This window comes from Siniperca chuatsi, linkage group LG5, assembly GCF_020085105.1.
Source record: "Siniperca chuatsi isolate FFG_IHB_CAS linkage group LG5, ASM2008510v1, whole genome shotgun sequence".
Lineage (NCBI taxonomy): Eukaryota > Metazoa > Chordata > Actinopteri > Centrarchiformes > Sinipercidae > Siniperca > Siniperca chuatsi.
The window spans coordinates 1,000,607-1,028,172 of NC_058046.1; the positions used below are offsets into that span (position 1 = coordinate 1,000,607).

The 27,566-nt window shown below is 43.8% G+C and overlaps 1 protein-coding gene across 16 annotated transcripts; it reads left to right on the plus strand.

The window, feature by feature from the left end:
- Positions 1–613: 613 nt before the first annotated feature.
- On the plus strand, positions 614–26,572 carry LOC122876754 (far upstream element-binding protein 3-like). 16 transcript variants are annotated; one of them, XM_044197426.1, is made up of 19 exons: positions 614–803; positions 7,117–7,225; positions 10,431–10,461; positions 10,706–10,752; positions 12,399–12,470; positions 12,930–12,987; positions 13,085–13,247; positions 13,380–13,478; positions 14,314–14,418; positions 14,528–14,645; positions 14,886–15,001; positions 15,832–15,970; positions 18,523–18,683; positions 19,308–19,378; positions 19,979–20,064; positions 21,310–21,378; positions 22,181–22,252; positions 22,991–23,088; positions 23,255–26,572. In XM_044197426.1, the coding sequence occupies exons 1-19, from the start codon at positions 711–713 to the stop codon at positions 23,261–23,263; spliced, it is 1,716 nt and encodes a 571-aa protein (XP_044053361.1). In that variant the 5' UTR covers positions 614–710; the 3' UTR covers positions 23,264–26,572. The 16 variants fall into 16 exon arrangements, with proteins under 16 accessions (XP_044053361.1, XP_044053358.1, XP_044053362.1 ...); XM_044197423.1 differs by having other exon boundaries at positions 615–803; positions 10,428–10,461; positions 10,703–10,752; XM_044197427.1 differs by having other exon boundaries at positions 615–803; positions 10,428–10,461; positions 10,703–10,752; positions 14,543–14,645.
- Positions 26,573–27,566: the final 994 nt, after the last annotated feature.

A 27,566-nucleotide genomic window follows, 5' to 3' on the forward strand; every position in this document is an offset into this window, starting at 1 on the left:
GAAGTAAGGGAGGTTAAATGTTAAACTCTCAGCTAACATCACTTTGCTGCCATATGTCATACTGTTACCATGGTGACTGGTAAAAAACCTCTGTTTTCAGGTGTTGTTGGGTTATTGAAGTGCATACAATTTAAATGATATCAGTATATTTACCAAAAACTACGTGTTTTAATTCCTGGTAAGATTGTAGGCTTTTTATTTATTATTATTATTATTTGATTTAATTAACGTAATTATTTACTAGTTTAGTTTACAGTTGTTGTTTTTTTTGAGGAAAGTTTTGCTACATTGCAACATTTTCATGGCAAAATGAATCATGCAGATCATTTGTGTATGTTATTGTACTGTAACTGATGAATGTCTCTATTTCATGTCCAAAAACGGTTGCGCAATAAAGTTTATCTAAGACAAAAAAAAACAAGGCCTAGATTATGAAGATGTGGGAAGAAAATAAAGTTTTAGACGTCGATAGCGCCTTGAATTAGTTTGTAATTTATCCACATCACACTGGCGCTAAGCTCAGCTTCTATACAGCTTTCCTCTGAGGAAATATTAGCGTGTTTAAAAGATGTACTTCCTTGTGGTTTGTGAAAATGCCTCCAGAGTGAGACCTCGCGTCTCTAACTGCTCTCTGGCGGCAGCTTCAGCTCAGTTAGCAGCCCGAGCTAATCCGGCTATCAGCTAACGGCTAACGGCTAGCTAGTGGCGCTATGATGGCGGAGCTGGTGCAGGGACAGGCCTCGATGAACCAGCCGGGGCTGAAGTCAGACGGCCTAGCCGATGTTTTACAGAGGGCCCGGCAGGTAACAACTCCACTGGGGCTCAGCACACACCCGTTCCGGGCCGAACCGGGCCGTTTAGATCGAGCCAAAGCACTTTTATTCGATTTCGCCCGTGTTGTGCTGCTGCTGCTCCTAACTTATGCGCTCCGTCAACACACACACACACTCACGCTAGCATGCTAACTAGCTCGGAGAGCAGTTCAGAGTTGAACTTGTGGCCGGTTTTTGCACACTTTCTCCGGGCTGACACGGTCCGGGAGTTAGTTTAGGGGGAGTTTGTGGAGCTGTCACCCGGAGGGCAGCGCGGTGGGACCCGGGGGAGCGGGGCGGTGGGGGGGGGGAGAGAGCACGACAGAAGTTTGGCCACACGTGTCACAGGCAGACAACCTGTTGGGCTGCGAGACAGAAACACGGTCAAAAACCAGCCAGGACGACAGCAACTCAACACTTTTTACTTTGCTTTAACGGCCCACAAACTGTCCTAAACAGGCCGGGGGGGGGGCAGTGAAACGAGGGGGTTCATACTGTGTTAAAGCTTCATCCGCTTTCCAGCAGTTCATATGAGAGCTGGACCCCCCCGCTCCCCTCCCCTTCCCTCCCCTCCCCTTATAGGCTGCTGTTTACTGTAAGTTGGTTAGAAACTAGGCTGGCGTTATGCAACAGCCTCAGAGCCATATACAGCCGGGCGGAGGTGTGTCTGCTTCCTATAGAGAGGCAGACAGGTAGGCAGGCAGGCAGACAGGCAGGACGTTAAACCACCTCAGTGGGCTTTAGTGGGAACCAGCAGGGTGTTTCTGTACGTGCAGATACTAAACCGGGTCCACACCTCAGCTTGTTACCCGCAGGTGTTTTAGGCTCTCAGCGTGATGATATTTAACTGTTTCTGTATGTTTCAGCCCGGCTGTCACTGGCAGGCCATGTGCAGGTGTGTGTGTGCAGTCCAGGTGTGTGTGTGTGTAGTCCAGGTGTGTGTGTGTGTAGTCCAGGTGTGTGTGTGTGCAGTCCAGGTGTGTGTGTGTGCAGTACAGGTGTGTGTGTGTGCAGTACAGGTGTGTGTGTGCAGTCCAGGTGTGTGTGTGTGCAGTCCAGGTGTGTGTGTGTGTGTGTGTGTGTGTGTGTGTGTGTGTGCAGTGTGTGTGTGTGTGTGTGTGTGTGTGTGTGTGTGTGTGTGTGTGTGCAGTCCAGGTGTGTGTGTGTGTGTGCAGTCCAGGTGTGTGTGTGTGTGTGTGTGCAGTCCAGGTGTGTGTGTGTGTGTGTGTGCAGTCCAGTTGTGTGTGTGCGTGTGCAGTCCAGGTGTGTGTGTGTGTGTGTGTGTGTGTGCAGTCCAGGTGTGTGTGTGTGTGTGTGTGTGTGTGTGTGTGTGTGTGTGTGCAGTCCAGGTGTGTGTGTGTGCGTGTGTGTGTGTGCAGTCCAGGTGTGTGTGTGCGTGTGCAGTCCAGGTGTGTGTGTGTGTGTGTGCAGTCCAGGTGTGTGTGTGTGTGTGTGTGTGTGTGTGTGTGTGTGCAGTCCAGGTGTGTGTGTGTGTGTGTGTGTGTGCGTGTGCAGTCCAGGTGTGTGTGTGTGCAGTACAGGTGTGTGTGTGCAGTCCAGGTGTGTGTGTGTGTGTGTGTGTGTGTGTGTGTGTGTCAGGTGCATCCAGCTGCACATGAGAAGCTGGACGAGTTCAGAAACTGGTCACAAATTAAAACTGGATTACACTGCTGCTTTCTTTCTTCAAAGTCAGATTCATTTGAGCGTTTGTTGGAGTTTAACTTACTAACAGTTCAACGCTGTGTTAAAACAACGCAGCGGCCGAGGCGCGAGAACCAATCCAGGAAGTCCAGTGTGAGCGACAGATCCGTGAGTTTGAATCTCATCAGACACCGACTCAGTTTGGAATACTTTGACACGGGATTTTACAACTCTGGAAAGTTCTCACGGCATTTTATCTTTCGCCACCGGGGTCGCGAGGTTAGCGCTAGAAATGCAGCGTTCGCATTTCAAAGCAATCCACCAGGAACGCACGCCTGCGATTGGCCAAAGCGGCGTCTTGCCGTATGACGTCACGTCCTGCAGAGGTTGGTTCGACTTTTCTTGCCGGACGGTGCTGCGTTGTTGTTGTTTTTCACGCAGAGCTAAAGACGGATTCTTTTTCTTTCTGAGGGCGAGCGGTTCGGACGGATATCGGCCTCATGTTTGTGTGTTCAGGACGGGGTTAGCCTAGCTTAGCATAAAGACTGAAAGCAGGGGGAAACAGCTAGCCTAGCTCTGAACTCCAAAGTTCAATAATACACCTGCCAGCACCTCTGAAACTGGGCAGACACTGTAGGATTCAGTTAATGTTGTACATTTGGTTAACTCACTAACTACACTCGCAGTAAACGTCTCAGTCTCAGCTCAGTCTGAGTCGGGCAGCGTGTAAAACACTGCAGTGACATCAAAACGAGCTCACCGCAGTTTATAGCGGCTCTTTTCCCAGCAGACATCTTGACTTGTCACAATAGGAAAAGCACAGGCGTTATTAATAACATGAACTATTTAAGTGTCCCAGCGTGACAGTGAACCAGCACGGACAACACCAGGACCCTGACTGGATTCAGACACCGTTCGTTTTTCTTATTTACAGGTGTGAGTTTCCTGCTGCTACATGTTAACACGTCTGCGGGGAACATGGTCTTTTTAGTCTATGTAGCATTTAAGTACAACATATCCCATGAGTCTTAGCCACAGAAGTGCTAACAAAGGCTCATGGGAGTTGTAGCCGTTGAAGGCCAGCAAAGTAAGGATGTCCCAGATCCCGATCCGAGTCCTTTAGTATCCAACCTGATACTTAGATTTACCTAAATGTTGATTAAATGTGTGTGGGACGCACTGAACTAACAGCTGTAAATGCAAAATGTGACGCAACTTATTGTTCACGCGGTGCTTCGTCCAAATACTGGAGGTCCAGGTTAAAAAATATTAAGTTGATCAGCTTAAGTTATTGATATGATACGAGTGAAAGTTTAACTGGAAGAATTCGACTCCTGAAGTTGACGTGACACCTCTAACAAAGTCGTTCATCGAGATACTGAGGTGTCCGGATGTTACAGTCCAGTTCGGCAGCCACAGACTTCCCACGATGCACCGATTCAGTTCTGTTTGATCCCAAGCTGTAAATCGACCCGTAGCGTCGCCAGAGCCGGTAGCGCAGGTATCGTAGCTGTGTAGCGTAGCATCGTTCCCTCGCTTTGCAGCGGCGAACAGGGTCCTGTGGTTAAGTCGTTGCCTCTTTCGCCTTCTTGTGTTTATGAGAACTTGTTTTCATTACTGATTAAACAAACAAGATGTTTTTTGAGTAATCACTTAATCGTTTGCTCTGTGAAATGTCAAATAATAGCGGGGGGGAAAAAACAACTTCTGAGAGCCAAGATGTCCGACCAACAGTCCAAAAACCAAAGAGATTCTGATATAAAGCAGAAAGCAGAACATCCTCCCCTCTGAGAAGCTGGACCATTTCCCACTGTTCTGCTTGATAAATGACGGAAACTATTAATCAATCATCGAAATAGTCGCTGAATATTTTTCTGTGGATCGAATAATCGACTAATCATTTCAGCCGTAGGCTCCACCGACGTCAGAAGACGTTATGACATTTTTATGAAATCTAATAATAATAAATATAATATTAGTCCCGTTAAGCTTCAGAGGAAACGAGCAGTGGAGCTTCATCACACAGGAAAGGAAACGTATTGAAAGAGTGAAGATTATTCAAACCGACATCAGTAACTATTGATAAGGAGGAGATGAGACTCGTCAGGATCCGATTCAGCTCAGCAGGTGATTGATTGATTGATTGATTGATTGATTTATCGGTCAAATCATACGTTCACTTCACAGTAATTCATCAGAGCAGCACGTCACAACTGTCATTTGTTGATTGGAGAAATTGGGAGCGCTTGGTTTGATGCAGAGGATCTCCCTGCTAATTTAAATATGGCGTTGCTGTTGTTATGAATGAGACCTGATAGAGGCATGAATCCAGATCAGCTGTGGACAGGTGTGGACAGGTGTAGCAGTGATTCAGAGCGCAGGTCGTCCTGTGTGTTTGCTGGGAGCAGATTCTTCCTCAGGTCTTTTGTCTTCATCGTGAAGACGCTCGAGGTTACCTCCTCCCTCTGTGTGAGTGTGTTGTTGGCAGTATTTTGCAGTGTGTCAGCCAAAGTGAGGTCAGCTAGCAGCTACAAGCTAATAGCTGTGAATGAGCTGCAGTGCTGTTGACTCAGTGACTCTGCAGTCAGTAAACACACAAGGAAAACCTAAACAACGCTGGAAAAACACCGTCGACTTGTCTCTGCCAGGCTGCCAGGAAACAGCAGGGCGACGCAACGCTAATATCCGGAGCTGATAACTGGCCTTCAGACTAAAATCCACCTGGGAAAAATGTGTTGACGTGCACCTGGTGGCGACTGCAAGAACTGTGATTGGCTGCTTGTGTTTTTGCTACAGTTGGTTCAGACTGATCATGAGCTCTGCTGGAATATCAACAACACAATCTGACGTTCGCCCCGACCGTGTGAACAGAACCGCGATGTTACATTAAGAAACTGTCTACATTTTGGCAGAAAAACTATTTTTGTACTCTTAACATCCTCCTGTTAGCAGGTGTTCTTATTTACTTGATCCAGACTTCAGGAAACACATCTTTCACTTTTGTTTTTGTGGAAAATTCAGTTTTAATTCAGATTGTCCCGTTTACAAACCCAGACTGACTGCCTCTACCTGTTGGCTTCAGACTCTTACTGCAGTCTGGACACGTTTTCATGCCTTTAGCAGTACTCACAAGTCACCTGGCTCAATATATATATTTTTTTAAGTTTAATATTTTTGTCTTTGTTACTGTTTCTCTTTTAAAAATGGTTTTGCATTTTGTGAAAAGCACTTAATGACTTTAGGACTCAAAACACAGTTTAAGACTTGGTGTTCTCAACTTGGGACTTTAGACTTCTTGTAGGATTGGGTATCGAGGTATTACAGTATACCACGGTATTTAGAAATCCCGAAGGTATGATTTTCAGTACCGTCAAAAATACAGACGCTTATATGATAATATTGTGTAAATAATCCAGTGCCTCTCAAATCATTTCCATTTCTTTCCGTTTTGTCATAGTAGGTAGCAGTAAAGACAAAACGCACGTTAAAGATGAATTTGACTGAAAGCATTATTGTTTTTAAACTTTCTGTAGATGTCACAATAATTATCGTGAATTCTTTTGGCCATGATAATTGTGTAGTGAAAATTTGATATTGTTTCAGCCCTAGGCAATATGTTTATATTTATTTGTTATTTTCCAGCCACCGTCAGCCCAACAACCGGTGATTGCCCAAATGTTCACGCGGGTGTTTGAATAAATAAACAAAATAAACTCACAAAAGCGGGCTCCAAAATGGCCGCGAGAGGAGCAGCAGGCTGAACTGCCAACTCTGTTAAATGCGCTTCACTCAGCTCAACTTCACCACCACAGACTGTATGTAGCTGCTAGCCGTAGCCGCTAGCTGTAGTCGCTAGCCGCTAGCTGTAGCTGCGGTTGTGGGCCAGTCACACGTCGCATTAAATCGTAGAACATTTGCGGTAATTGGCTGCGAGCAAAACTGTACAAATGGTCATTTTTCTCTAGATCTGGGTACAAATACGATCGAATGCAGGTATCGTTTGACTGGAGACGTTTCGATGCTACTTGGTATTGGGTTATTTCGGCGATACCCAGCCCTACTAGACAATGTCATACACGCTACAATGACTTCTATCACCAGCAGCTTAGCTTTTACGTTGTTTTTTTATTCTTTACACAAATACTGTCGTATACCGTAAACCCCAGTGAAATGTCATGAAGGTATTAGAAAACAGCTACCGCCCAAGCCTAACTCGTTGGTTGTGACTTGGGATTTGGCTGTGGACTTGTTGTTCTTGACTCTGGGCTTAATCTGGTGTGACTTGGGACATGGTTTTAGAATCCTTGGTCTCGACTTAACTACTTGACTTGCCTTGAAACTTGAATTGGGTCTTGACCTTAGACTCGTTGACCTTAGACTACTTGTTGGTCTTGACTTTGGACTTGTCTCGGGACTTGTTGGTCTCGATGTTGACTAAACTTCGAACTTTTTGGTCTCGACATGGGATTTCATCGCCAGGACTTGAGACTTACTTGTGACTTGCAAAACAAAGCCTTTGTCCGCCACTCACTGTTAGCTTTGCTGCTACTAGATCATTATTTGTTTCTGACGTGTTAGAATTGAGCCACTTATCTAGCCAGGAGTTTGTCTGTTCTCATATCCAGGTGTTACAGGTGTTTCTTTCTGTCTGTGTGTCTGTCAGATGGTGGGAAAGATGGGCGGAGAAGCCATGTCCCACCTCAACAGCTCCTCAGGAAGTGTCGAGCCCTCGCTGTACTATCCCGGCCAGAAACGACCAGGAGAGGACGGAGGTGAGGAGGGGGGAGTGAGGGGTGTGGGGCAGTAAGGAGGAAATAAGTTCATTCATGAAATTATCAGGATTACCTTTAAATGTGCCGATTGACATTTGACAATCCATAAGTATTTCTTAAATGTGTGTTTTCCATTTAGAACTGCAATAACATATAAATTATATATACGTTTCCTCCTGAAAAACACAGTAAATGTTATGATAATCAGTGTGATCTCCTGATTTTGTTTAATTATTCGGCGGAGACGTGCGATATATGTGATTTGATAAACACTAAACACTTCTTCATTCACATGTTGTAAAATCTGTTTCGGAAAGTCGTTTTAAAACCTTTCGTGTCGGAGCCGTGTTAAGCCGAGTCACGAGCGGAGTCAGATAGCCCATGTTGACCTGTTCACACTGATGTTGAGCATGTCAACAGAGCTCTGCACTGTGGATGGTTTGGTATGCTTTTCCATCTATTTGCATCTGTGGGCAGAGAATCAAACACATCTATGTATATAACATGTTGATATTATTATACAGCCTGCACAATATGAAAATATTATATAGCCTATAATCCTGAATCGTCGCACATCAATGTAACTCGGACATCCATATCTGTTTTTGTTTGTTTTTTGTCATCTGGGTTGATTTTCTATTTCAGTGTCCACTTGAAACCTTAAGTTTACTTTCCTGTATGTCAGTCTGTATTTGAATTTCCCAGAAGCCCGAGTGTCTTCTCCTTTACAGGGCTCAACAATAAGGATTGCCCAATTGCAAGTAAAATGCCACGTTGTGCAAGTAAACCTAGCAATTCACTTGCCAGATCGGGCAAGTGGAAAAAAAAGAATTAAATACATGTATTTTTCCAGAGCTTATGATGGAAGTAGCTATCTCTGTTGAGAGTTGCACATACCGATCGGGCACTCGCGAGTAGGGATGGGTACTGAAGCACGGTATTAAACGGGCCCCGGGGCTAAATCATTAAAGACCATAGTATTATCACGCTCACTTTCCAGCTCTGCGTCGGGTGGAGATTACTCCAGCTGACAACAACTACACTCGTTACTGTAAGCAAGTGTAATAAAACCTCCGCGAGTAAAAAGCAATACTTTATACGTACAGCTGTTCGGCAAGCATAAACGTGTCATGTAGAAAGCGACATTTTAATCTGCTCTGTCTGCAGTCTCTCATTTTTTACACAAGCACAGCGAGCTAGCTTGGCTAATAGCGAACAAACAAGCTAAAACGAAGCTGTCTGTATGTATGTTGTTTAGTTTGCCACATATCATAAAATTTGGCAAATTCTTGTAAACTTAGCTGAGACAAACCAGCTCCTCCTCTCTCTACCAGCGGCACCTGTAGGTGAATTACATCAGCAGTAGAGGGAGGAGGACAGGAGGAAGGACCGATACTGACTGATGTTCAGAAAGAATGAAGAACATCGCTCAGTATTTTGATGTCAGGAATACGATTTATTTTACTGACATTTTAGATTTGTTTCTAGTGAGATATTGAGTTTATATAGTGACTTTGCTGTTGTAAACACTGTTTTTCTGCTCTAGAAACAATATTTAGTCATGTTTAAAATATTAAATTCTAATCCTGTTCTGAATTTATTCTTTTTTTTTTAAATAATATATTTTTTAATCGGCAATTATTTAGTAATGAAAACGAACCAATAAGAGTATAGATGGAGAATAGTAGTATCAATAAAATCCTAACGATACCCATACTGACTCAATACTGGGCAAGTGGAAAAAAAATATTAACATTGAACCCTGCTTTGCCCTCTGCTGTTATCATGTTTGACTAAATTGTTTCAGTTTTGATTTTAAACCACACAGGAGACAGTTTGAGTGGAGTTTGAAGGTGTTCATTCTCTATCCTGACTAACAGGATGAATTTTGTTTGTTTATTTATTTACTAACTAACAATAAAACTCGAGAGGATCTGTGTCCTTGAAGCAGCAAAACTTAATTCAGGCATCCTCACATCAAGACTGCATGGAAAAAATCATTTACACACAATATCATGTAAATAATTAAAAACAGGGTGTATTTTATCATTAAGCATTTTGGTGTTTGTGCTGTTTCAGTCTATGAAGTAAAGAGAAAAAACATCATTCAACAGAAACTCCACTTGTGTACCGAACCTGGAATCTTTTACTTGACCTAGAACTTTCTACCTGACCTAGAACCTTTACCTGAACTGGAACAGATCTAGAAGCTTTTACCAAACCAAGAACCTTTAACCTGAGCTAGAACCCTCCACCTAATCTAGAACCTACTACCTGACCAAGAACCTTTTCACTTCTGGTTGACCCTTCAACTTGACCTAGAACCTTGTAGCTGATCTAAAAGCTTTTACCCGGCCAAGAACCTTTTAACCTGAGCTAGAACCTGCTACCTGACCTAAAACATTTTAACTTGAGCCAGAACCTTCCATTTGACCTAGAACCTTTTCACCTGACCAAGAACCTCTTCACTACTGGTTGACCCTTCCTCCTGACCTAGAACCTTGTGTCTGACCTAGAAGTTTCTACCCAACCAAGAATCTTTTAGCCTCAGAGCAACAATCTACCTGATCTTCAGGCTTTTCACCTGATCTAAAACTGACCTAGAATCTTTTCACCTGACCAGGAACCTCCCACCAGACCAAGAATCTTGAAACCTGAACAAGAACCTTCACCTGATCTAAAACCTTTAATCTGAGCTAGATTAGAGCTTTTTCAATTGATCTAGAACCTTTTCAGTTGATATAAACCCCTTTAGCTGAGCTGGAACGTTCCACCTGATCCAAAACCTGCTTCCATACCAAGAACCTTAACCTTACCTACAAATATTGACCTGAGATAGAACCTTTTCTCACCTGAGCAGAGTGTTTTCACTCCAGTTAGAACATTTCACCTTACCTAGAATCCTTAACCTGAGCTAAAAACTACAGTGTCCAGGTGTTTTAGGAAATTAAAAAGCCTTTTTTTAAATGTCAAAGTATTGAGAGACGGACTAACCGATTGTTGGTTTTGGTTATGCCAGCCTGATTCTTACTTGCTTTGCTGCTGTGGTTAGAAAATAGAACCATGTCCTGTTTCTTCTTTTTCTTCATCTTCTTCATCTGTCCAGCCAGACTCACTGTTAGTTTTGGTCAGCAGCTCCATCAGATCACTTACTGGAGGAAAAAAAATTTATACATGTCTAATCTCGCTTTCTGTCTCTCAGTAGGTAACCAGCTAGCAGCCATGGGGCATCAAAGGTACGACCAGCAGTTCATATTGATTAAACACAAACACACACAGCGGGGCAGCACACATAATGACGTGTGTTCAGCATCATAGTCTTGTTTGCAAATAGACATCAGTGTGTGGCTGTCAGGGTGTAACAGTAGATAAGTGTTTATAGATCTGTCCTCCTACAGTCATAATCACAAACATAATCACTTGTGGGTTTTCTGTGTGACCAGGATGTTAATGTGTGTTTGTATGTGTGTGTTGTAGCAGGGTAATCACAGAGGATTACAAGGTCCCCGACAGGATGGTTGGCTTCAGTGAGTATGCCTTTCCAGTCCTTCCTGCTGATCAGATGTCTGAAGGCTCAGTCATCCAATCAAATTGTAGTTAAGAGCAGCCGATATGAAGTCTGGACCAACACTACGTTCCAGTCTGATTCTCAGTTTATCTCAAGCCTGGACCAAAATCCCAAACTAGAGCCTTCTCATTTGACCTAAAACCCTTTCAGCTGACATAGAATCTTCCATCTGACCTAGAACCCTCATATTACATAGAACCTTTAAATCTGACCCAGAACCAATTCGCCTGACCTGCTTTACTTGACCTAGAGCCTTTAACCTAAGCTAGAACCTTTTTAACCAAAATCTGAAATGTTGTACCAGACCTAGAACCTTCCATCTGACTCACATTTTAAACTTACTTAGAACGTTCCACCTACCCTAGAACCCTCCATCGGACTCAGAACATGTTAATCTTACATAGCACCTTCCACTTTACCGAGAACTCTTCCCCTGACCTAGAACTTTGGTTGAGGTAGATGCTTTCACGACTTCCATTTGAGCCAGAATCTAAACTGAAGCTAGAACCTTTTCAGCTTGGATAAAATCTTCACCTTGGAGCCTTTTCACATGATCTAGACCTTTCCAACTGAGCTAGAATCATCCACTTGACCTACAGGTGCCTCACCTAGAACTTTTTCTCACCTGAGATACAATGTTTATACTCACCAAGAGCCTTGTACCTGACCTACAGCCTGTTTACTTGAGCTCGAACCCTCCATCTAACTTATAACCTTTTCACATGAGCTACAACCTTTTCATCAGAACTAGAATCTACCAACTGACCTACAACCTTTCACCTGACCGAGAACCTTTTTACGTGACCTAGGCCACTCCAACTCCAACCGTCTACTTGACCTACAAGCTTTTCAGCTGATGTAGAACATTTTCACTTGAGCTACAATACTGTCATCTGACAGAGAATCCTCAACAGACCAAGAGCTTTCTACCTGACCTACAGCCTGTTCAACTGAGCTAGAACCCTCCACCTGAATTAAAACGTTATACACGACCTAAGCTTTATCCTGAGACAGAACCTTTTTATCCTGTCCTAGAGCATTTAATTTGAGCTAGAACCTTCTACCTGACCTAGAACCTTTTTAAACCAACCTTGAAGCTGATCTAGATCCTTCACCTGAGCTAGAATGTTTCACTTGACCTAAATCCTTCCAACTGAGCTACAACCTTTAACCTAACCTAAAACATTCAACCTGAACTAGAGCCTTTTATGACCAGGGAAGAACCTTTTCTCCTAACACAGAGCCCTCCACCTGCCCTATAACTTTTAACCTGAGCCTTATCAGACTAAGACCCATCTCGAACCTTTCAGCTGTCCTGGAAACTTTTCTCATACTGACCTAGAACCTTTTAACCTGAGCCAGAACCCTAACCGAAACCCTTCCACGTGATCCAGAACCTTCTACTTTACCTAGATCCTTGAACCTTACACCTGAGCAAGAACATTTACGCCTGACCCAAAGCCCCTTTTCACCTGATCTAGATTCCAACCTGATTTAAGGATAGTTAAATGTTGATCCATAACCAAAGAAAGAACCAGCAGACACCCTGACTATCAGCTTCTGTTTGTTTTGACGATACATTTCTCTCCTCTCCTCCTCCTCCAGTTATTGGTAGAGGAGGTGAACAGATCACCAGGATCCAGTTGGAGTCCGGCTGCAAGATCCAGATTGCTTCTGGTGAGACTGTTGGACTGTTTACATGCTTTATTGTACCATGTTTTCCATGTTTTACTGCAGTTGCGCTGCTCGTTTGTAGACGTTAATACATTTTTTGCAAACATGTAAAAGGAGACTTCTTGCTTTAACTTTGACGCGACTTCTGCTCCTCATATATTGAAACAGCTGGTTTAACTACAGTAGTTGACTGCTCCTGCTTTTGTTTCTTCTCTGATTGGTCACTTAAAAACTGATACTAACATTAATTCTGTAGTATTGAGTTTCTCTGTTTTAAAGTTAAACCTAGTTAAACTTTAGACACCTTCCAGAAACACCCCGACCAACCAGCTGGGTGCATTTGGTTAAGATAAGTCACATGTTGACTTACTGAAAGTAAACAGTTGAAAACCTGTGTGCTGAACATGTAAATCACACCGTGTGTGTGTGTGTGTGTGTGTGTGTGTGTGTGTGTGTGTGCAGACAGCGGAGGCCTGATGGAGCGGCCATGTTCCCTGACTGGAACTCCAGAGAGCATTGAGTGAGTTTCTCACCTTCATCCACCTTCAACTCGTCACCTAATGACGTCACCTCCTCTGATGACCTCACCTCCTCTCCGTGTGTGTGTGTGTTTTCAGGCAGGCGAAGCGGCTGCTGATCCAGATTGTGGATCGCTGTAGAAACGGTCCGGGTTTCCACGGTGACGGGGAGGGCGGTGCCTCGGTGCAGGAGATGCTGATCCCGGCTAGCAAGGTGGGGCTGGTGATTGGCCGAGGAGGAGACACCATCAAACAGCTGCAGGTAGAGAAACTGACAGTATGACTCAAGGATGGGAGAACTGCACCTACTGCTGGGCGTTATGGCGATACAAACTACTGAGGTACCGTTCCCTTTAATATTTCTGATGTATGTTATTGTCGTGTCTGGTGTCAGGAGCGAGCAGGGGTGAAAATGATGATGATCCAGGACGGTCCGATGCCGACAGGAGCCGACAAACCTCTCCGCATATCTGGAGACCCGTACAAAGTGCAGGTAAAAACACTCGTGCAGACCTGGGTATAACCACACTGGCTTACACTGTTGTGGTCCTGCTTGGTAGGAGGACCAACTGTGGTCCCTTGCCTCAAGCCGGGTCTTAGTCTGAACTGAAAAGTTCAGTTTTACTCCTACTGTTTGCACATTCAGATATCAGCCTTGTTTTATTGTTTACTGATGGCTTTACAGCAACATCAGAGTTGTGTTGAGGTTCTGCTGATGCAAGCTGAATATCTCCCCCCCACTGCTTCTTCACATTAGAGGCACCAGCAGGAGGTTTGCTATTTGGTGCTATTTGGTCAGCAGATCAGTTTTAAATATTGCAGGGATGAACAGTACAAACAGTCAGAGAGAGCTGCTGATGAAGACCTGCAGGCTACAGGCTGTTATTGTGGTCTGTGAGAGCCAGCACCCCGCCGTGGAAAAAACTCGCACCGTCCCAGCACAGCTTGAATGGTCACGGATGCTTATGGCTCAGCTCGGTACACGTACCCCTATTAAAAAAAAGCATAATTGACATACAGATGCGTGGCAAATTAAAGGAAAAATTCAGTTTTTTCCGTTCTTCAGTTCCCTAGCCCATACACCTTCAGTAATTCCAACCTAAAACCAAGTCTGAACCACTCACAGAGCCCTTTTGAAGAAGCAGACATAATATCCTCCAATTACAAAATGTCCTAATTTTTTTAAAATGGTGCTCAAGGTTTAAAACTCAGATTGGTCCCTACAGAGCTACACACACACACACACACACATACTTTAGCTTAAACATCTGACATGGACATCTAACTGTTTACGTCCTCTCCTCGTCTCCTCTCTTTTCCCGCTTCAGGCAGCGAGGGAGTTGGTGTTGGAGGTGATCAGGGAGAAGGACGGAGGAGACTTCAGGTCAGGACGCAATGACTTCAGCGCCCGTCTGGGAGGAACCAACCTGGATGTACGACACACACACACAAACAAACAGACACACGCTGTTAGCATTTGTTAGCAGCTAGCATGTATGAGTGTTTATTGAATCACTATTTAAAAGGTACATTCATGTCTAGTCTGTCCCTCTGCAGGTTCCAGTTCCCAGGTTTGCTGTTGGCATTGTGATTGGCAGGAACGGAGAAATGATCAAGAAGATCCAGAACGATGCAGGGGTTCGCATCCAGTTTAAAGCAGGTCTGTTTACACCAGGACAATCCAGTTTAAAACCAGCCTGTTTACACAAGCATAATTCAGATTAAAGCAGATCTGTGTGACAAAATAAATTCAACTCAAAGTTTGTTTACACGAGTATAAAGAAGTTTAAGGGAGTCACTGCATGTTTACACCAGTATAATCCGGATTAAACCGGTCTGTTTATGACTGTGTGATCCAGATCAAACCTTTTGACCTCTGACCTCTCTGTGTGTCCTCAAGATGATGGCATCAGTCCGGAGCGTGTTGCCATGGTGATGGGTCAGCCAGACCGCTGTCAGCATGCTGTCCACCTCATCAATGAGCTCATCCAGACTGCACAGGTAACACACACACAGGTAACACTCACACACAGGTAACACACACACACACACACAGGTAACACACACACACACACACAGGTAACACACACACACTCACACAGGTAACACACACACACACACACACACACACACACACACACACACACAGGTAACACACACACACACACACACACACACACACACACAGGTAACACACACACACACACACAGGTAACACACACAGGTAACACACACACACACACACAGGTAACACACACACACACACACACAGGTAACACACACACACACACACACAGGTAACACACACACACACACACACAGGTAACACACACACACACTCACACAGGTAACACACACACACATGCACAGGTAACACACACGCACAGGTAACACACACACACACACACACTCACACAGGTAACACACACACACAGGTAACACTCACACAGGTAACACACACGCACAGGTAACACACACACACACACACACAGGTAACACACACATACTCACACAGGTAACACTCACACAGGTAACACTCACACAGGTAACACTCACACAGGTAACACACACACACACACACACTCACACAGGTAACACACACGCACAGGTAACACACACACACACGCACAGGTAACACACACACACTCACACAGGTAACACACACAGGTAACACTCACACAGGTAACACGCACACACAGGTAACACACACACGCACACACAGGTAACACACACGCACAGGTAACACACACAGGTAACACACACAGGTAACACAGGTAGGGAGTTTACACTGAACTCTGATGATGTTCACAGTACTCTCTTCATTATATGTTTGTTTGTCTTTGTAGGAGCGTGATGGTTTCGGCTCCGCCCTGCGGGGTGGGAGGGTCAGAGGTCGTGGCGATTGGACTATGGGCTCTCCTGGTCCGCTACAGGAAGTGACCTACACCATCCCTGCTGACAAGTGTGGCCTGGTCATCGGCAAAGGTAGGAGAAGAAATCTGTTTGAATCCGACCTCTTCACCGTGATTCGGGAACTTCAGCAGCCGTGCGAAGTATTCCCACCTGGCCGGTTTGCGATGCGTTTGAGGGTCTGTTGATGTTGGTGTTGATGTAGTCCAGAACGGAGGAGGCACAAGAATCCGAGTGGGAGTCGGTGGCAAACACCGTAAGGAAAGGATCATTTTCATTAAAATACGCCCGGATCAGCATCTCTACTTGGAACATTTTCTAAAGTCAGAAATAAATACGAAACGTAGAAAAACAGGAAGACATTTATTCATTTCAGAAGCTGGTTGTCATTTCTGTTTTTATTTGGTCTTTATTTTAACGTTTTCTGGTCTCTGCAGCCTGTAAACTTCTCAGGACTCGTGTGCGTCTCGAAAATAAAACGCAACAAACGCAAAAGATTCAGGATGGAGAGCTCCATCAGCGCCATCCACTCTATTTAAAAACCTCTTAAAAACATCAACCATTCAGCAGCCGGTGTGTGTGTGTGTGTGTGTGTGTGTGTGTGTGTGTGTGTGGAGGTCAAGAGGGTTGAGCAGCAGCTTCCAAAATAAAAGCAACAGCAAAAAGAAATGTCAAGTACCCAATGTTTAGACACCATATGGTGCATGTGTGTGTGTGTGTGTGTGTGTGTGTGTGTGTGTGCGTCTGGTAGTCTATTGTCTGTCAGGACTTTCTATTGGACAATGCTGATGAATGTCCTGCTGTCTACGTACGCACACACACACACACACACAGATATTTAAAAAGTGTCATTAGACAAAATTCAGTTTAATTTAATGGCATCAGATCCTCTTGAAATAGAAACAAGATCTTTGAATTAGAGTTTAAAAGTAAGAATTTGTTTATTAAAGAACAATCTAATAATAATAATAATAATAATAATCTAGTAATATGAGACTTGTCAGATAATTATTTAGACGGTAATATGTTAGAAATAATGGCGTAAATCTAAATTAGAAGAATATGAAATATAAACTATACAAGAGCAGTTAAACTGAAGATGACACACAGCAGCAAACTGCAGTACTGTCTAAGTACTGTGTAACACGACACCATCTGCTGTAACAGCAAACACCAGGACAATATATAATGTGATTAACTCATGACACTTAGTGTCTGACTGTATTAATATAGAAATATAATGTCAAACAATATAACACTTCGACATAATATAGTATAATACAGGATGGGATGTAGAAATACAGTATAAAATAATATTTAGTATAATACAGCAATATAGCATAGTATAGTTTAATATACTGTATAATAATAATTATATGTATTAGTTGTGCGATATTTGCAAATCATTCCAAACGTTAACGTGAAACTTTTCATTGATAAGCGTTTGTGTCGATCAGCTAATAAACTGTTTCAGCTCTAATTTGAATATAACACACACTGCGACGTTTTTAAAAAGGGGCACATTCGAAGCTGCTTCAGCATATTATGAATTCAGACGCGAGCGTGCAGAAGAACAACTTCAGGCTGTGAAATCTTACAGCGCTGCTAAAAAATAAAAACCTGCTAAGATTTGTAGGATTTGAATAAAAGCACGACAAGTTTCAGATGAAGTCTGAACAAACGGGAGCTTTATTCAGAGGGTGAAAACATTCACACTCCTCATAAAAGGTCTATTAATGGCCTCTTCATTTGGTTATCAAAGAGTTAATGACCTCAGGATATTCAGCGGGGGGAGGAGGACGAGTCGTACCCGTTACAGACTCACTGGTTCAGCCGACTGGTGTTTAACAGTTTTCGGGCTGGCGTAGATCAGACTCCACAACTTTGCTTCAAGACAGACCGACGTTCGGCCGCTGCTGAAGACGAAGACGGGAGGCAAACGCACATATAGTCGACCTAGAACAAGCGCACTGTTGTCGTCGGATAATTGGTTGACCAGGATTCCAAATCTATTGGATAATGGATCCAAAGGTGGAGGGGGGTTGCTGTAGCCACAGCCCCCCTTCACTACAGTCACATCATGTTTCCTCTAATGGACGCAGTACTCTGTATACTTCTATCTTTGTAACTCTAAGATGTATCTTGGGTTTCTGCTGCGACTGTACGGCCACCTGCACTGAAACCGAAAGTTAAAAACTTCGACCCGAGCTGCGCTGGCTGTCGTGGGCGCAGCCAATCATTGCCGAGCGCTGCTTCGCCTGAAAGACGGACGAGAAACTAATGACTTGAAGTTCCAGAACTGCACAATGACAAGCTGACCTCAGATCAGACCAGACAGCAGCTAGGTTTGTCACAAAAACACCGTTTGAGTCTTTGAAAAGCAGCGATCTGCTGCTAGCAACATTAGCATTGTAGCTAAGGTGGCACCGTTTAGTACAGAGCCACCTGGAGGTTCAGCGCGGTAAATACAACGCCGGCCAACGCGGAACGTGCAGCACAACACCCTCGTTTATCCGTGGTGATGTGAATTCGCCTCTGGACGTGTTGTTGTGTCAGCAGGGGAAGTTTCTCAGATGGATCCTGAGAGCGTGCAGCATGCTGCCATACTGCTTCCTGTGTGTCTGTAGGTGGAGAAACCATTAAGAGTATTAACCAGCAGTCTGGAGCCCATGTGGAGCTGCAGAGGAACCCGCCCCCCTCCACCGACCCCAACACCCGGGTCTTCACCATCAGAGGCACCGCCCAGCAGATGGACCTGGCCCGCCAGCTCATAGACGACAAGATCGGGGTACGCAAAACAAACGCACCTCAATGCTGTAACACTAACTTGCACTTTATACTCACCAGAGTCCTAAATCAAACGCACCTCAGCTTACACGCCTCCTCGCCCAGTTTTAACTCCTCGCACCCTTAAAGTGAGAGTCCGGGCTTAAGTCTTAAACCTGAACTCGCTGATTTGTTTCGTTCTGACAGTTTGGTTTCTGCTTTTCGTTCTGACTGAAACGCCTCAGAACGTAAAACTTGACACAAATCAGATCTTTTGGTGGCGTGTGTCATTTCATAACTAGTCCGCATTCATTATCAAGTTCAAGGTTGCGTTTATTGTCTCCAAGAGAGAACTTTGTCTTGGACTGAAGGAATTATTACATAAAACAGACACGTCGCAAAAGACAATTAATAAATAAAAAAACTCACAAAAATACCACAAACTGTTATATTCAGCTTAATGCTAGTAACCAAACTCCACTCAAAAATCATGCAAGTTTAAGTGAAAAACTTGACCTCAGGTCTCCGTCACTGCACAGAGCTACAGTAGATATTAATATGTTGATGTGAAATATGGCAGCAGGTTTAAGGTGGAATGTGTTAAATGTTTTAAAAAGACACCTGAAACTTTGTCTCTCCTCTCCAGGGTTCAGGTATTATGAGTAATGGAGGTTTTGGCTTCAGTCCCTTCACCCAGGGCCCTGCTACACACCAGAAGTAAGACACACACACACACACACACACACACACACACACACACACATTTCGATCGGAGGCTGTCAGATTGTGTGATGAATGGCGGCTGAACTGAGGAGCTACAATGGAAATAGTAACAAATAAGCAGCAGAGGCACAGAACCGACTCACGTCAGCAAAACAACAAGCCAGCCTTTCTGTTAAAACTATATTCACTTGCATTCGTGGTGTCTGCGCCGACGTGCTCGGGGACTGCACGCTGAAATTAGCTAGACGCTAAAACATCTCTCGTGTGAGATTGTTTTTGTTTTGTTTGTACCTGGTCCCTGACAAATACATGTAATAAACAAAATATTCACACTGACAGCGTCTCATCACCCAGTGTATTCTGCAGCCTCTCCCGCTGTATTCTGATTGGTTCGTGTGTAGTTGTGGGTCGTAGCAGCAGCCGCAGCGTGCGATTCGGGACCACCAAGGAAACGATTTCGCTACTGAAAAGCAAATGAATGAGCAGATATTAAGTATAACTAATGTTTCTGTGTTTGCAGATATTCTGTACAGGTAAAGCTACTGTACACTGCAGAGTGTGTTTCACTGAGTTGTGTGTGTTGTGTGTGTGTAGCTGTGGCAGTGGTCAGACCTTCCTGACTGGCGTTTGGGGAAACACCTACCAGACCAGCTGGCAGAACCCTGGACAACAAGACCCTGGTAACACACACACACACACACACACACGTACCTACTGTCCATAATCTCACACACACACACACACACGTACCTACTGTCCATAATCACACACACACACACACACACACACTCCGTCCGCCTGCAGTTAGCGATGCAGATTCGTCACGTTTGTCAGCGTGAGAGTTTGTTCACACTTTGTGTCCCAGCACTGAAAAGACGAGTCAGCTGTTGGCAGCACGTTCCCATCGAAGCACGTTGCTGGTTAGGTTTGAAACCGCCACAGGGAGTCGGCTAAGAGACGGGCAAAGATGGCGGAAATATGGGAGTGACCCGTTTGTTTGTCTCCACAACAGCTCAGTTATTAGTAGAGAGTTGAAAAGTTGTCTTAGTTGGGTGTTTTCAGTATGTGTGTGTGTGTGTGTGGGTTTTCTATAAAACAGAAAATACAGAGTAAAAATAAATACACATAATATTAACATTGACTGTTAAACAAAGATACACAATGTATATTTAGGAAAATACAGAATTAAAAGGATTAATAGTTGCAAGAAAACAAATTGGGTGTGTCGTGCACGTTAAGTTAAACAATAAAACAGCTTAATCTGTTCGATACAGCGGTGCTCGGTCTGCGCATTAAGGTGTTTACAACTTAGAATCTCTCTCAAACGAGCGCTTAGACGAGTGAACCGCACCGCAATACAGAAATATACAAACACAACATCAGCGTCAGCGAGTCTGAATAAAGGTAACATGTATACAGCGTAACATCGTGCTGAAGACAATAATCTCTTCTCATCAGCCACATCATCAGCCACAGTGACGCACTTTATAAAGTAAAGAGAATACCATAACAAAGATCACATATAACGCACTTCCTTTCAACAGACGCACAACACCGAACGATGAATCAAACTATATAAGATATGAAAGAAAAGTCCAGCGTCAGCGCTCCGCTGGACTCGCTTTCACTGAGCGCTGAGCGCTGTGGGCGGGACGATCGCCTGCTCGTCGATCCCTGAACGCTGATTGGCTGCTGTGCTGGATGCTGCGTGTCGATCGTTCGATCTCGGCAAACAAAGAGAGAGATTTATATCAGAAGGCAAATTATTCTGATGAATATAACGGCCTTTTAAACGAGTACTAACCAGGTGACAGTGTAGAGACGGTATTTAGGTGTGTACCTACTAACACACACACACACACACACACTCGGGTTGGAGTCCAGCAGTTAAGACTCTCTTTGTGTGTGTGTGTGTGTGTGTGTAGGTCACAGTATGGCTCAGACAGGACAGATGGACTACTCTAAAGCATGGGAGCAGTACTATAAGAAGCTAGGCAAGTCCACACACACACACACACACACACACACACACACACACACACACAGCTGGTGATGCACAGGTTATATATCAGAGCAGGTAAACGTCTCTTCAGGCAGATATCGAGAGAGAAGCTCTGCAGTTCAGGTAGAGCGGTGTGTCTGTCTCCTTCCTGTTATAATCCCTGTTCTCTGGCTGACAGGAGGAACTGTGCGAGCACTGCTGTGTATTTTCCATTAAAGGGTCAGTTACAGATGAAAGGACTGCTTCGTACGAACCTGTTCAGGTTAAAGATGGAACACAAAGCTAATTTTCGCCTCGTGTTATTTGCTGGAGTGTCTGTCTGTTTATTTGCCCAAACAGCCGGTGAACCGACTGTACAGATGTCTGCTGTAGCTAGCTAGTAACACACAGCCAACTGTGTGTGTGTGTGTGTGTGTGTGTGTGTGTGTGTGTGTGTAACTCCAGTTTTTGTTATTTTCCTGCAGTCTATCTCCGTTATCTTGTCGTCTCTGGGTGTTTATGACGTACGGTAGGCCCTTACAGCCCTGGGATCAGATTCCTTCGCCCAGCACTTCGCCTCAGCTCGCGTCTCCTGCGTTACGCCACATCTAAAACTCACTTTGCGTGTTGTCCGAACACAGCCGTCCTACCAGGCCGCCAAAACGAACCAACACGCAGCACGTTTTGTGACTAAGAACTGTTGTGCAGATAACTTCTATGGATTGGTTGAACGTCCTGTCTGTTCCGAGTGGCGGAGGCGAGCCACTGAGTTCAGTGTAAACACTGTCAGACTGTCTGGTTTTGTGTGTTTGTAGGTCAGCAGAACCAGCCTCAGAGCTTGATGACAGACTACAGTAAGGCCTGGGAGGACTACTACAAGAAACAAAGTACGACGTCTGTCTGTTCTTCCAGTAACAAAACACAGCAAATGATAAATGTGGATATTAAATATGAGGGTGTAGGTTAGTTGTATGATTATTTATTGTGAGTTTTCAATCCATTTAGCATAACAAAAAAATTGGAAAGCTATGTAAATTGCTGTATTTTCCCCACACACACACAGAGAATATATCCTTTACCGTCTTATCTTTGATTGATTTTTAACTCTAGCGTCCGTTAGATATTAGGAGGATATTAACTGTAAATAAAAACACAGATTAACAGTAAAATAGATTTTTTTAAATTACTGGAAAAACATGCAGAGGAGGTGGAAGGACTTTTGTCAGCCCTGCATGCAGCCCCAACAGCACTAAGATAGGGGCAGACTGTATGTTGCCTGAGAGGCAAAACCCAGGGCCCATGAGTCCAACGATCGGTCTCTGCTGTCCGTAAAGTGGACCGTCATGTCGATCGGCTCCTCTCTTCCCTCAATTACACCCTAGTAAACAACTGACAGTCGCAACCTAACGGCTAAAATGAAGCTTGGAAAGAGACCAGAACCCCGTGTTCCCAGTCCAGTCCCAAGCATCTCTGATTCGACTCACTTAGAGTAGAAACTAGACCGGACTGAGACGTCGGAGCGGCGACCAAACCACCTGCGCTGTTACTGCAGGTGGAAGCAGCCGGCTCTTTAAAACCCCAACAGAGATGTCGATGTGTCCTCATGTTCATGTGTGTGTCTGCAGGTCAGTCGTCTCAGCAGAGTTCAGTGCCAGACTACACTGCAGCGTTAGCAGAATACTACAGACAGCAGCCCTACATGTGGAACCCCGCCCAGATACAGGTAACGCACAGGAAGCTTACCTGTAGTTCACCTGCTACAGGTTCTGCTTTGTAGTTTACATCAAAAGGTTCCTGAAACAGGACTTTGTGCTGGTCCAGGAACCATCAGGGAGGAATTTAAACCTGTAAACGTAACTCAACAACGATGTCATTTCCTGTCTCTCTAGGATCACTAGAGGATCCTCCCTCACCGGTGAAGGCCTCGGATGGTCGTCGACGGCAACCGAATCGGGGTTTCCTAGCAACGCTCTGCCGCTTCCTCCTTCCTTTTGTAGAGAAAAACTAAGGATTAACTGAAAAATCACGAACTCTTTTCTTTCTGTTTTTTAACCTTACAAAGTTGATATTTTGTCGGGCAGATTTTTTCGGACTAGCCTCTGGTCTCTCCACCGTGTAGACCTGGTTTTTCTTTTTGTTTTGTTTTTTATCAAACTTGAACTTAAAGATGTATCAGTGTGGCTTTGAACAAATCCAGTATAATCTATATTTTGTCTAGTTTTATTTTCCAATAAGAAAACGGTATAAGGCTTAGCAGTCTTGAGTAAGAAAATCAGATATTATTATTATTATTATTATTATTATTTTGTTTATGATAATGTTTTAAAGCATGCGACAGATTGTGTGTGTTGACTCTCAGTTATTTTTTTTTATTTTGGCATAGAAATATTTTAATAGCGTCAGATGGAAATTTAATGTTTTACCGTCAGAGACAAAACTGTTTTTTGTACTAAATTTGTGCTCGCTGGGTCTGTTTGTTCTCGATCTAATTTTACCTGTTTAGTCGCCATCTTGGAGGTGCAATGACGCGTTTATTGTTTTCTTTTGGTTTGATGATAGTTCTTATTCCTGTATCTCTATAGTGATTCTTTAGTTTTTATGATGTAATGATGAATAAATGACAAATTATATTGCGTTGTCTAAAGCCAGATCTCTCTGTGGTCAAACACTTTGTGTCCTCCACAGGATTTAACCAACAGCCGACACCATGTTTCTCCGCCTCAACTTTCATTACAAAATGAGGGACAATATACTATTTTCTTACAGTGAAACTTTGTTATTGTTGTTGTAACTTAGTACTGCGTTTCTACTTTGCTGATTTGTTTGTAGAAGAAGTTTCAGGAGCTGAACAATGAAGTTATCGATTCTATTAGCCGTGTATTAGGTATACAAGCGTGTTAGCTAAATGCACAAGTTAGCTAAACGTGTGTTAGCTGAACGATGTTAGCAAAAAGATGTGTGTTACCTCAACTGTGTGTTAGCTGAATGAATGTGGTGGTTGAACTGTTTCTGTTAGCTGTGTTTTATTAGCTAAATGGTGCGCGTTAGCTGAATGTACAACTTAACTGAAAGATGTCTCTTAGTGAAAAGATCTGGTGCCTGAACAATATGTATTTGTGTTAGCTGTATGTGTTAGCTAAGTGGTGTTAGCATTGAAAGTTAGCTTAACAGTGGGTACTTTTTTAATGAACATGCGCGTTACTAATTTTTGTAAGTTGAATCAATGTGGTGGCTGAACTGTTTCTGTTTGGTGTGTGTGTTAGCAGAATGCGTGAGTCTGCTGGATGTGTAGCTATTAGCTAAACATGTGCGCTAACTTAACTTATATTATGCTGCACTCACGACATATCGCATAGACATTAAATAGCCAGATGAGAAAAAACGTCCATGTCAGCCTCGTCATAATTGCAAGTTGGAGATATTGGGAATTTCTCGCAGCTAAGATATTTTGAAGAAAAATGAACAGAACTGTCAGCAAACCAGTGAAAAATGGCTCCAAAGAACCTCCAATGACATCGGAATAAACCAAATATAAACACTAATATAATCCATTTAGCTAATTTAAAAAGCTATGCGCTGTTTGCATCTAATTTTACTTGCTAACGAACTGCCATAATGTAAAATGATTTAAAAATAGCTAATTTAGGCTCAATATCCATTTATGTTATAACTACATGGCTAGCACAACGGGGTAACATCTTTGAATAATGTGTCAGCATTCCCAAATTCTCCCTGATTCTCCCGACATGGCGTTAATGTAGCATTAGCTGAATGTTCGTTAGCTGAACCGTGTGAACATGTGTATATTAGCTAATCTTGTGAGTTAGCTGGCTGGTGCGTGTTAGCTGTGTGTGTATGTTAAAGCTGGATTAGGCTTCTCGAACATGCACGGCTGTCGTTTCAGAGAAGTTTGGCTATTTAATAAATCTACGAACGTGAAAGTACTTTTTGCTTTTCCTTTTTCGAACCCACGTCCCAGCAGGATTTTAGATCTACCAGTTAGCTTGTTTAACGCACGTTTTTAGATTTGGAAGACGCGCGAGTCAGCCTACAGTTACCCGTAACACCCTCTTTTGCATAAATTCACGGAGACATTTGTGTATCTTCGTAGAGGTGTAATTCCAGCCTTAGCTGTACGTTTGTTAGCATTGTATATTTCTGTGCGTTTGTTAGCTGAGCGTCGTGCGTTTGTTAGCTGAGCGTCGTGTGTGTCGGACCACAGAGAGGTTTGTCTTGCGTTGAGGGAGATCTGGCTGTTGTTGAGTTGAATATTGAATCAGTGGTTCTGCTTCTTGTATGTGTGACGATGATAATAATAATAATGACGACGATAATAATGAGTTCTCCTGAACGGGAGTCTATTTAAATCTGTTCATCCACTTATGAATATTCAGTTTGTTGATAAGATAATATGGTTTGTGTAAATTTCCACTCTCTGGCGGGTGCTCTCCAGTTAAAAATGTACTTTGTTATCCTGTTAAAAATGAGATTGTTTAATTCATGTTGTCTAACCGATTTGCAAAGAGAAGCTGAGTATGTGTTATATTCTCAAGACTGCTAGGCTAACTGTCTCTCTCTTCTCCTTGTCTTTCTGTCTGTCTATGTCTGGACGCCGCTACGATAACAAGTTGGTGGGATTTGTCGTTTTTCAGCACGTCTGTAATCGGACCATGTGATTACAGCTGAGCGTTATCGTCACAGGCGTGTTGAACGGTCTGCAGCTTGTTAGCGTGGCGGCTCCGAGGCGAGGAGAGCTGTAGTGAGGGGGGTGTACTCCCCGAAAAATTATTAAAAAAACACTGGAGTGGACAGTGGCCTGGTGTCCAGTTCCAGGCACGGTGTGGACCGTTAGGTCCTGCACTGGGTCTAAACCAGTAACCAGCTGGTCAGCAAGGTCACACCAAGCCTCCCAACGGCCCAGAACCAGGACTGGACACGACATCACCCGTCCACTCCGGTTTAGATCTTCCTAGTCCTGACCCCTCGTCCTGAAGGGGTGACGGGGAGCTTTTTGGTTTCATGGTTTCTGTTGTTTTTCTAATGGACAGACGTCCTAACTGTAACCTGCAGATTTTTCTATTAGATTCTATTGACAGATAGAGTTGTGTATGAACCCGAGCCACGAGACTGTCGGTGGCCGAGGAAGAGGAAGATGGATGATGATGATGATTAACATGAGGGCTAATAAAAAAGCTCATTCTTTCTGACTTGACTGTGTTTTTATCTCCTGATACAGAATCTGTTTCACTGAAGTCTCTGATGCACAAAAGCTAGAAAATGAAATGTGAACTAAATTGTTTTGGGATTTGGCAAAAGTGGCCAGAAAGTCCTGGAAAACTGTTTTCCTGAACAAGCTGTTAATGTGCAACAGAATTATGATCAGGCTACAATTTGAACTGTCAGAGGGATCACATGACGCCTAAGTAGGTTTCTGAAATCTCACAGATCGTGTTCACGTTGAATTATTTTAAGTGAACAGTAAGCTGAAGCCTGATTTCAGGAAGTCCAGTTGAAGCTAAATTAAATCTAACTTCCTGAAGTCAGACTTGAGGGAATAGTTTTGCGTTTTTGGGAAGCCGTCCGTTTCTGGACTGTTTCTTGACTGTGAGCAGTGACTTCCTGGAGTCTCCGCTGGTTGGCGACTGGTTCCAGCCAAGAAATAGTCCGGCACATAAACCCCGAGATTTAGTCCTGTTAATGATCAGAGCTGTGTGTGTGTGTGTGATAGATGAGACTGACTCGGGGTCAAAGTGTCTGAGCTGCCATCACAGCATCTCTTCATGTCCTGACATGAAAAGTGGGATTTATCATTTATTCATGTTCCCAGAGCGGAGACAGATGGTCTGACTGACGGTGTGATGTCATCTGTCATTAAGACATTACTGTAATCACACACACACACTCTGCTACTGACCTCCTGGGATGAATGAAACAGCTCTGAGGGAGGAAGAACAGATAGAGAGGAAGACGAGCTGTCAGGCCTGCAGCTCTTCTTCTGCAGGTTAGTTCAGGGTTTGACTAACATGAAAGCATCAGACTTGATATTTAGTATCTTGAAAAACAGGTTGTAGGAACACTTAAATATTTCTGAGAGTGCCGCTCTCATGTCTGTAAATAGGAAAGCTACAGCCAGCAGCTGGTTAGCTTAGCTTAGCATAAAGACTGGAAACGGGGGGGAACTGCTAGCCCGGCTCTGTCCAG